At 44.1% G+C, this 12,193-nt stretch overlaps 1 protein-coding gene across 5 annotated transcripts in view; it reads left to right on the top strand.

The window, feature by feature from the left end:
• Positions 1-12,193, top strand: part of LOC138178104 (uncharacterized) — a 99,112-nt gene that overhangs the window by 74,917 nt on the left and 12,002 nt on the right. For all 5 annotated transcript variants that reach the window (XM_069109607.1, XM_069109614.1, XM_069109599.1 and 2 more), the window contains one exon: positions 11,336-11,438. In XM_069109607.1, the coding sequence (XP_068965708.1) occupies positions 11,336-11,438 (103 nt within the window). The remainder of the gene's footprint in view (positions 1-11,335; positions 11,439-12,193) is intronic.

Here is a 12,193-nt window from a genome sequence, read left to right as displayed (position 1 = left end):
CACAGTAATTCTTCTAAATGCAGAATAACAAGAACGGACAGAACGATACGTTCCATCTCATTTCTGACCCACCCAGCGTTGACTGTCAATTCGGCTGTCTTTCTGGCCACACCTTTACGGACAGATAGACAGGAGCGGCGCGTATGGAAGCAGCGACGGACCTGGTGAACTTTAGATGGGATGACGGATAAATCGGAAGAGCGATCATTCACCTGGTGATGGATCTGTTCTCGGCTGTTCCTTTATTCCCTCCCCTGGTCTCTGGTCCTGTCTTGAACGCAACCATCGCGTACACCTTACAACATATTTTCAATCGCGATCTACGATCCGGCGTTGTACGGCTTTATCTCGATTATAGTTCCGAGATGGCAATTGAGTCGGGCATGAATGCAGTATAATTCCATCGTCGCTTCTCCGGACGGATAATGACCGCGTTACGATACAGTAATGACACGATTGCCGCGCCATTAATACGTACGTTGATTGTAGATTAATATGACGTAATGGAACATCCAGTTACTTAGTTCCTGTGCCTCGAGGACAAAGCACGATCGTGGAATTTTTCATTTCCTATCTTACTTTCGTAAATCTCCAACGGTACGATAAATCTTACGAGCAAGAAGTTATAGTCTTTCCAGCGACGCCTGGAAACCTATTAGCCTAATAAGGTGACGGTATAACATTAAAGAAAAACCAAGCAGATTACGGTAAAACAAATGGTCAGGATCAAGGAAAAAGAGCCTTTGAATGTACCTCATATCTCAGTGATACGACAGACGCTGGATAAATGAAGAATCCGGTTTCCTTTTCTTTAAAAATATCCAAAGGAATCCAGGAATAACCTCGTGATCGTGTAACTAACAAAACAATGATTGGATCGTTGCCAAACGTTGGTCCCGTTCTTCGTCGAGTCATCTGTCATGGCGCCTGCACCATGGCGTCGATTAACTCGTTATAGTCGTTAACTAAATTATATAGAAAGCTCTCGTGTCTGGCTGAAAATACATCGTTTAGTCGTTCTCTGGGTAGCAATCGAAGTAACGAGATGATTTACGCGTCGTTAACGTGGCTTGGTGCCGCAGATCGTTTTAGGAAAGGGAGTCGAAACGATTAACGGTGAAAGTCTCATGCGTAAATTACGACGTGTCTCGGGGAAGTGTGCCTGCCTCGATAGCGTCGAGGTCCAGATAACGTGAGGATCTTTGACTTCTAATTTCATCGAAATGCCTACCAACTCGCCTGCATTGTTGAAAATATTATCCAAACCGTGGTAACGACGCTATAAACACGAAGGTTAATGGCCATGCCTGGAGCCGAATATTCTCATTTTGGTGATTAACTTCGACTAAGTTGGTAATTAATTTTCGTTTCTTCTCGGAAATAATTCCAGCAGTTCTTTTTACACGTCCGCTATATATTATCAATGATATTGTTAGGGTAAAAATGTAAATCGAATATAAATAAGCAAACCAGGAATGTAAACAAATTGAATCTAAAGGTGTAGATAAAGAAGCTGATAATACATTCTCATTTAGAGCTTCGTAACGATATTATTAGTAAGTATTAAAAATGTCCGGACAGGATACCCTTTGAGCAAAAAGGTTATTTTATAAATATCGTAATACGAGCAACAGATTAAAAATGATGTTGTCGAGACACAACGGAAAATAAACCGATGGACCTACAATTTCGTCGATCGTCGAGAAACTAACATCGTAAATTCTAAAGAACATTCGTCAGTCATTTTCGGTACACGATCTGTTTACACGAGCATTTAGGGACTGAGCACAGGGCTTAAATATCTTTTGACAACCGAATAGCCGGATGCGCGACGCAGGGTGCAAAGGAGAAGTCCCTGATGACCCTCTGGACATTCTTGTGCTGGCCCATGGCTCTCGAAAACTCGTAAAGGGGAGAGTAAAGGTGATTTGCTGTCGAGCTACGTTCACCCTCGAAACCATCGTCGTATATCTCGTTCCTCTTTAATCGTCCGTGTCTATCTAGAAAAATTTGATCGTAAATAAAGAATGAATTAAATTTTATACTGGCACTGCGAAAGCAACATTGCCGGTCGTCGAAACCAATTAACTTCTACGGATCTTCGAATCGTCTGACGTAATTGCACTTCGTTCATTATTCGTTTAATTGATACCACCAGGAAAGGAAAAAGAAAGAAGGATGGCAACGAAGGCGAAACGAATTCTCGTTTCTCGAAATTTAAACCTTTTACCGCTAAAAGGAAATACGCGTCATCGATTAATAATTCCAACCAAAGAATTCTTGAAACAGGTACAGTTTTATGAATCGACCGTTCGAGGAAAAAACAGTAACCCCATCGCTATTAAGACATTAAGATCCTCTGCGGTCCGCTTAATTGCTTAGGCATACTTGCGGTTTCCCTGATTTATTCCGCACGACTATTTTCAGATGGTAGCGAGTCGGATGAGGATAAAGTCGTGAATATATAATGAATTGGACGAAGCCGCGAGTATATTGAGCCATCAGGTAGTCGAGATGGCCTATCGAACGACGCTCTTAAAATCCTCGATCGCGCGCCTTTTATTTACGACCGACCAACCGACTAATTTCTTGAATAATCGCGCGAATTTTAGTGTCACCTTTTAAGGCGACGCTCTCTACAATGTTGTAACGATGACCAAGCATCCTCGTTAACGGCGTATCCTGGCTACTTTCCTCGAAAGTGCACGCTGTTAACCAAGACCAGTGATCATCGATATCACTGGCAAAGAAAACACGACAAAGAGTCGATTTTACCACGAGACGAAACGAAAGTAACGAGATATACGCTGAAGATCGTCGACCGTGCTCACGCCATCTCAAGACAGGGATCGTTACCTTTTCAAAAAAGATCGATCAGGCTGAAAGGACTCGAGAAAATCGATTGGTTCGCTCGAGCAGAGGTAACGTTTTCTGAAACCGCGGCGCGGCCGTGAAGCAAAAAGACCCGGAATTCCGATCGGTTCATAGACCGTACTGAAAAGAGACCGTGTTACGAACCGAAAAACAACCGATGAAATATACTTAAGAGCGCGTAATTGTCGGTCTCTCCCTTTCTCCGATCGACAGCCGCGGTGTATGCAAGCTCGCTGGCCCGGACACTTACAAAGCACGCGATTAACAGTAAAAACGAGCAAACCAAATGGCGCGGAAAAGTAACAAATAGCACGGGTACAACCAGAGCGAACGAACAGAGAAAAGACAAAAGAAATAGAGAGTAGAAAAGAGTAGCAAACAATAGAAAAAGAATAGAGAAACGAGAATAGAATCGAAGGCGGAGAGCATCGCGAGAAGAAGATCGCGAACGGTATATACCTGAGGCTAAGGGAAGTACAGACTCGAACAGACCGAATAGAGATAAGAGCGGTGTGTCGGGGTGAAAGGAGGCCAACAGCGGCAGTAGGGATGATGATCGTTGATTTCGCCCGCGGAGCCAAAAACCAAAGCCGATTAAAATTGCCGCGGTGGCGGGCGACGCGACGGCTCAATTATCACCAAGCAAGCAGCCAGATCTGTGGCGCACACGAGCGTTTAAACGTGCGCACGACTGCAAAACGACAAAACCAGAGGAAGCCAAGGCCCTGGAGCGATCAGCGGCGCCTGACTCCTCGGATAAATTATTGTTGTTAATGACATATTTATTGATGGTACGCCGGTGGATAGGTACCGGGAAGCAGCGGCATATCGGTCGGTATAATTTGCTGATTCGAGGGAAGCTCAGACCTTTGCCGACTTCCCTCTTCTCCGTCGTCCGCCTGTGCTTCTCTCGTGGACCACTTCTCTGTGTTCTACTTGCTCGTTTTCTCGCTGGATCTCGTTGTTCCTTTTCTTTATGTTCTTCGTATATCTCTTTTTCATCCGGTAGACTTGTCGCTCGTATCGCTCTTGCTGGGTCCTTTGAGGGTGATTAAGCGAACCGGAGGCGCCCAGGGCGTCTAGAAAATCGCGGATCGAGAGGCACGCTGAGGGTAATTGTCGTTTCATGATCGTTGTTTGTAAGATGAAACGCGATTAAGGGAATCACGATGGAGCGGTGATTTTTAACGAGGGGATGGAGTTGAAGAGTCCGAAGGACAATTTTAGCACCAGCAACGCATGGAAAAAAGTACTTCGTCTTCTCTTACTTTCTATTTCTGTCCGTGACAAACTAATCTTACGCTATTTATACGTCTTCAAGAAGTTTTCAAAATATCCATCGTGCGTTTACATCACCTGGCTGAATAGTATGCGCGAGAGGGATATTCTCACCGGGGAGACGAGGTCTTCACGAACGTTCTCCTTTTACGTCGCGAAATCTCATCGCGCGACTCGGAGGAGAGAGAGCCCGAGCCTTCTCGCGGAACGTTATCAGGACACACGAATCGTTCCTTAATGATGATTAATGAGCAGCGTACGCGAACACGCGGACAAGCAACAGTTGCGTAACTCCTCTCGGTAATTAGCCGACGGAGTCGTAATTCAACGATCGCGGCTCGTGGAAGCAGGCTGGCCTTTGAGCGGCGTTCGGTGCTTAATTATTTTGTCACTAACTGAATACCCGACTACTAGAGGGTTTACTTGCGCGACATCGTCCAGCCGCGTAATCAGCGACAATGCGCCACGGCAATGAATGGGAGTCTTTTTTTTTCTTGCCACGGCCCGCTGACAACATGATAAACGCTCGTAATTAAACGTCGTGTGAAATATGGAAGACGAAAGCAAATCCTCTCCGAGTCTCAGGTAAACGGAGAAGAGGAGAGAGCCCGTATTAAAGCGGAAGCGAGTGAATAGCGTGCAATCATCGGCAACCGCGAGGTTCGACCTCGCTACGAGAAAATTGACGAAACAAAATGGTAATCCGATTGAATGAACTTACAGTACGAGGAATACGATCGCCGTCATCGTTTTAGCGAAATTGTTATGAGTATTGAATAGTTATGAAATGAAATTGTTATCGATAAATTCCATGATCGGATCAATCGATTCGTTCTCGGTTTACTTCCGACCTTATTACAGATTACAAGTTACAGTTACAAATTTATAAAGGTAATAAAGGTAAATACTATCGACCGCAGGGTTCAAGGAAGCAATTTCATTGAAGATTGGCCACGCTGATTGAGTTCTCGTTAATGGCAAGAGGGACGCCCTAAAATGGTTATTTTATTTTTGATACATTTTACAAACAATGCTTGTTCCACGAATTTTACATTCTTCGCGGTAATTACTATGATTAGTCGTCAGTATTTAGACGATTACGACCTATAGAATTTCTTGTTAAAACTATTACATTCACACTCGATGATGTGTAATTATTACTGTTGCAAGGAGTGCCGTTTTTAGAAAAAGGACGAAAGTAATATTAAAAGAAGAGTCTCGTACAATAATCATTCGCAAAAGGTCTGACGACATGGGTTTCTAGCGGTGGGAAAAACCTCGACGCGTGTCAACCAAAAAAGAAGTTACGGTAAATTTCTAATTACCATGGCGCGGGCCGAGGGCATCATCTTTTTCGCACGGACCAAAGGTTTGATTTTTTCCGCGCGAAAGACGTCCGTGAAACGAAGGATGTTCTCGAAGAGAGATAATGACAAGTTGCTATAATTAGGCGTATTAAATCTCGTAGTAATTCTGCATGAATGGGTCGAAGAAAATATTCGTATTCGAAATTAGCGTGGCAGCTGTCCACGGCTCGCTCTTTCCTCCTTATGAGCTAAGAAAGCACTCTGGTAGGTTGTTTATTAACAATAAACTTAAGTCGATGAGGAGGACTCTGTAATATTCTACCACGATCTGCAAAATGAAAAAATGAAGAGAGAAACTCGATGAACCAACCTTGGAAGCACATATTGGATAATCCATAAAAAGCACCCTGGATATAGGCTGTCAAAGAGTCGATACGTATCGAGACGACACCGATGATTAATGTTTCGACGATACTTGGCTAAAGTTCGAATCTGATCTCTCACGTGCGTACGAAGCGGGGGCAAGCGTGATTCGACTCGAAATTAATAGGTTTGCGTAATAGATTTCGAAACACCTTTCGCCAGTTTTCTATTTAACGCTTTGCCGGATGATGGTGCGTTACAAGCAGAAAGTAAAGGGGCAAGATGTTGCGACCGAATCACAACGGTCTCGTGTAATCTTCAGGTGTTTACGGACAACGCCGCAATTACTGATTTACATAATGACTGTACAAACTGTGGAACACTCATATGGTAGGTTCGTTAAGCGGTGGCGTTGAGACGACGGATGATTGAATTTTTTCGCGTCCCGTGAAAATTTTCAATTAAAATCTCAAAGCGAATAAGTTGCGAAACGGTAATGACACGTTTGACGGCGAGCCGTGTCAAGAGAGAAAGGTCGAAAAGCCATCTTATCCGACGAGATGTTTATTTACTGACGCAAGATTTCTATTATAGATACAAAAAATGCATTGAGATTAGAGTGATACGAAGACGAATGAGTGAACTCGAAAGAAATACAGAATTTAGATTTTACTTTTAACGAATACAATATATCTAAAACACTTACTTTTTTGTTCTAACGCGATATTAAAATCAAAAAGTCTTGTAATCTTTGTCTCTTATCTCTTAAGTAATTTATAGCAGTAACTGCAAGTTAAACGAAGAGATAGAGGGACTATCAATAACGTGATGGGCTCGGTTCTCGGTGGTGGTCGTGTATCACGGCTCGTTCTTTCAGCTTTTTCACACCTGTTCTCAGACTCGTCCCGCGAAACGGACGATATTCGCATAAATCGTGCAGCGCATAAGCGCGAACTCGTTGCGTGTCGGGCTCGAGTGTCGCCAGTGGCAGGCAACACGTGTAAAATCGAACCGGAGAATGCGTGTACCGGCGGCGTTCACGTCCTCGTGCATGTCGACCCCCCACGGATGCTTACAAATCAAAAATTAGATTCTACCCGGACCACGAAACGCCGTGCACAGCCGAGAGAGGGTCAAGAAAGAGAGAAGCGAGAAAAAACTCATTTATACGCGGGCCCGATAAATGACGGGCCGAAACCCGACTACCTGTCGAACCTCGTAATTCGACCTGGAGGCCGAGCACACGAGAAAAATGTCCTCGTGAAGTGGGAATTTTTCAGGTTACCAACGACAAGCGTAAATCATACCAGTTGTCCGTCTGCATTCCTCGCATCTTTCACATGTTAGCAGGGTATGTGCATTTCAAAAACTCTTCGAGCAACTCATACACGTTACATTGTTGATCGAATTACTCGGAGAATGCGTAGGCGGAAAAAAGTATTCGAAGATATACGAAATGAACTATCAGCGAAATTTAAATGTGGAAACGTATGAAACGACTGACCAGAATGTTCGGTCGAGATATAATATAGGAAGAATATCGAATTTATTAACCGGAGAAACTCGTCGGGTCTACGCTGAACTCGTTCCAGTAGGTTATCGTGAAAATATGGCCAAGCGGAACGAGTCCATCCGGTAGTTTTGTTATCGGCTCGTTTGAATAAATACGATCCTCCTGCGCGTGGCCGCGGTAACGTTCTGCATGCAAAAGACGGCGCATTGTTGCGAATATAGTGCCATTTTTACGGTTTCCGAAGTACTTTTTTTTTTTAGTCCCCTGTCTCGTGTGTAGAGTATAAATTGCAACTTGGTGGAAGTTAATGTCGCAATACGCAACGGACCGGCATGTTTAGCAGCAGTGCGTAGGATACCATGTGTTTAAGCGTGTTTAAAAAATTTTCCAATTTATAAAGGGAATAAAAAAGTTGTTTGATTTCAAAAAGTATTTTACTGACAATATAAAAATAAATGAAGATAATGAAAACAGGTGAACGAAGAGTAAAGTGTAGAGGAAAGTATAGCAATTAAAGGAGGATCGATCGATGGAATATCGTGCATGAACGAGGTTTAAACCTCCATTCGGTCGATGAATGGTAACTCCTCTAACGAGATTAAACGATCCTGGAATATCGAGGCAGAGATCCTGCGTCGTTTCAATGTTTGCCGTAGTTAATGGCCAATTGCCGGCGCAGCCGAAGATCGAACGATGGGACGATCTCGCGTTAAAATAAATACGATCGTACGATCGAGCTGCGAGACAAATATCACGGCAGAAGTTGCTGTTTATTACAACTGAGGAAATGAGTCTGCCATTTTGAGGCTTTACTTCGATCGTAAAATTTTTAAATCGATTTAGTAAGGAGATACCAATAATAGTCAAAGATAATAGTTAAAAAGAAGAACATGCTCTCGCCTGTAAATCGATTTTAAAAAATGAGATGATCATACAATTATGATTATTCGTAATGAGAATTTTCTCATCAAACTTTTTCAGAAAACTATTTTAGCGGACCAAACTCTCTTTCGAATATGCAACGAGAAAGACGATGATTCGTCGTAGTTGTGGCGATGAATAGGTAACAATATACAAGATCAGGTGGTCGCTGGGACCCAAAAGTTCGATGGTCGAATGGGTTCGTACGGTTGACGCGAAATCGACAGGCATACAAAGGGTCGAACACCGACAGAAAACGTGTCCCTTTTTGTACGCTTGATTCGTTTTTGACAGGGAATCCGAGATGAGGGACGTTCCCAAATCGAAAATGATTTTTTTCCCTTGTTTCCCTCGTTTTTTCTTTCCTTTGATTTATTTTATCTCATCGTACGAAACAACATTGTAACCGGACGCATAGCGACACTGTTTGCACGCCCGAAGTTAACCCGAATCATCCTAGGTGACCAAGCTCCGTTGTAGATGATTGATAACTCCGTTGTAAGCCGTTATCAGCCGTAGCGTGCACGTGGTTATGTTCATGTCAAAAACGTGACACTGATAGACGGGCTGCCCTCGTCTTCTCTTCGTCTTCCATACTGGCTGACTCGTTCGTTTTTCGTCTCTCGATGCGCTTCCATGCGACCTGTTAATTCAAACTTACACGCTCGCGTGTTAACCTCCAGTTCTTTTTTTCGTACGGTTCGACGTTCTTTCTCTGGCATCCCCCTGTCTGATTTCACACCGTTATCTTGTGAACAGACAGCCACGTAGCCGAAATTAATTTGTATTAAAAATGTCGTCCGCCGGAGATTCTTTATCAATTAAGTTAAACGTTCCGAATAATCAAAAACTCGAGCGTGTCTCGAGTTAATAGATTCAACGCGTCGCGGTGACTTCTATGATTGATCGCTATTCGGGCGAGCAGAATGCGCGCAATTCATCAAACTCGTCTCCAAGTCATCCTTCGGGAGTACGTCGAAGGAAACGAGGTCGAGACTCGGACAAAGGGTAGAAACTGTTAGCGAACAGTTCCCAAACAGCGACGTGAATGAAGCATGATTCTAAACGTTGCTCGGTCGGTCGACAGTCACGAACGAGTGGATCTCTAGCGGTGATTTCTCAGCAGCGTATTACAAACGCCCCTCTTTTCCTCTCGAACGAACCCTTTCGTGTTCCCTCTGTCGCGAACAATCGGTACACCGATGAGTTCAAACACGCGTGCATTTCTGCACGACGCGACAAATACAATAAACAGGGCACAATAACAGGCTTTCAGCAGCGATATCGTTTTGCTACTTAGACTTTCAATACGCGTTTGATGCAACGAGACGTACGTAAGAGCTCGATCCAATTATATCTTTTATTTTCTTCAAAGTTGCAACATTTTCTACAAAGTTGGCACATTCTATTTAATGTAAATGTATTAACAACATATTCGATAACGCGAGAGTTACGATTCTTGAACCTCTCAAGATCCGTAAAAAGTTTCCCAAGGCTAAATAGCCAACGCAATTTGCTGTACGCTAAAAGATCCAAAGACCAGACGAGACAGTTGATTTTTCTTACCATACAGCTACCGCGCGTAAAAAATCTGCTACTTAAATCGTTCTGGCTTACTAATCGACCATATACGTATAGAATATTGCCACAAGAAATGAAGACGTCTTGGAACACATCCTGTATGTAAATAAATAAAAGTCGATCGTTTTTAATAACCAGTCGGATAACGTCGCCGATTATCGCAAATAAGGATTCTCCTCGCCAAGTAAAAGGAGACGAGTCAAAGTAAATTTCGCTTCTTCTCCTTTTCTCCCCGTCGTCACCAATCCCTCGGGTCTCTTCTTAACTAAATTATATCTTTTCGCCTATTTACGATCGCGCGGGCAATAAAGCTGGTTGCCGCGACTCGTTCCGTGGAAAATGCTGCCGATTAAGCCTCTAAATTGGGAATCAAGCAGAAACGTTTCATTAAAGGATTAAGATATCTGGAAGAATCGGCTCAAGTTGACTGCTAATGAGCGCGTCGAACAGAATAATCGTCGCATCGTAGCTTCTTATTCGACGACCGGTTAAAACGGACAGTCCCAACTGCGCGAGCTGTGAGAATTGCGCTCTGAAAACTGGTTAAATGGCCGTGACTTCTTTGACTCAGAAGTGGTTCGTGGAAAACTGTTCGAAACGAGTCGCGAAAAGGAACGTTCTATACATCTACAGAACTGGTAAGCTATTTCATCGCGACACGCATACTCGATTACGACCTGCTTGATCTCCGCCGCTTTCAGTGTACTTTAAACGCGGCTGCAGTTCCTAGATTACGTCCACGTCGAGCGATAATTTCGCGTCTCGTTACTCGGGAGGATCGAGCTTCCAGTAGCGCGGGCTGGAAAGCGAGCAAGACTTACACGTTAGTAGGTGTGCTGCAGAAATAACAGCGAAACTCGCGTAATAAAGCCCTGCGGATGTCCCGCTGAGCGGAAATCGGACGCGGCAAGCGCGACCGCCGACCAATTATGGATCTTCTCGCGCGGCCGCGAACGTAACACGCGAGCCACCGTCAGCTAATTTATTTGGAACCGTCCACCCCGGGGAATTTGCCGCTCCAAAAGGGCTATGAAAACGTTCTTCGACTGCTTGTTCCATCGGGTTTACCAGATACCGTGGCATGGGCACGCGAAACTTCTCGCACTGGCTAAATACTTGGCTCGCCATTAATGGCAAGAAGATTACGAGCAACTTTCCACGGGTTGTGATTTCGTTGATAAGAAAAGAAATAAACGAAAGGAAGATAGGTTTAAAGAAGCACGGATAATGGTGACACTTGCGCAGTTGCGGGTAAAAACGAGAAAGGTCGGATAGAAGCGGAACGGAACCGAATATCGTTTTAAGGCTTTTGTTCTGAAATAGAGTCATCGATGGAACTGTTGGTCTCGGTAAAATACCTTTTTACACCGTCGTTTGACGTTTCAGCGTCGCCGCAAAGAAGCGATAGCAGATCGTTACGGTTGGATGGCGCGACAGAATCAGTTCCAAGTGTTTACAACGGCGGTCGTCTAATCGTTGGTTTTCGCTCTTTTTACAGAAGCTCCTGGAGAACTCGGATGGGTGCTGACTCTAGTGATAGTGTCCTTAGTATCGGCTGGCATCGGGGCTGTGGTCATGGTGACTCTTCTTCACTGTCGAAGGTCAGTACTATTATACGATGAAATACACGGGAATACTCTCATTAAGCGGGACGGTAGATCGCGAAGAGATGGTTGCACGCGAGCGTGAACTTTCAACCGCGGTTCCGGCGGATTCAATCAGGATACGATAGAGGCAGAATTTATCCGGTCGATCGTGGAATTTCGAATTGAAATATGAGAACGTAAACACCTGCGTGCTCGGTTTCCGTGAGATTGCTTTCGAAATCCATACAAAGAAGAAGAAGGAGGAGGAACGAGACGAGTCTCTCGATACGGATCGACGATCAGGTAGATTCGCGAAACGATCGCGGTTTAGCTCGGGCTTCGAACGAATCCAGTTGGCCGATCGATTCCCCTTAAATTACCACCTACCCGCAATGCATCAAAATCGAGAGAAGCGAGCCGTAATAAGGAGGGTGAACCGGTTACTAACTAGATCGGTCGTCGATTTGAATCCGAGTTGAACAACAACGAGACAAAAAAGAAAACCGGGAAGGAAATCGGTGAAAAAAAGGGAAGTGCTGCAAACCGAGAGACAATCCTAACTGCGTGTCGGCACCTTCGTTCCAGCATGACGAGAAGTCGAGACAGCTTTATAGAGACCCATTTCTTGCAACAGTCGAGACAAAGACTTCCATCCTATACGAATTTTTCTTAACTCCATCACGCCGTGTCTTTAATTGCTTTCCACTGAACATAACATTTAACGGCCTTTATACTGTTTGTTACTTCTTTTACTTTTAGCCTTTGGATCA

This window comes from Bombus flavifrons, chromosome 1 (assembly GCF_040668555.2).
Source record: "Bombus flavifrons isolate JBK064 chromosome 1, iyBomFlav1_principal, whole genome shotgun sequence".
Taxonomy (NCBI): Eukaryota; Metazoa; Arthropoda; class Insecta; order Hymenoptera; family Apidae; genus Bombus; species Bombus flavifrons.
The sequence above is the reverse complement of the archived record's forward strand: the minus strand, read 5'-3'. Positions and strand labels throughout refer to the sequence as shown.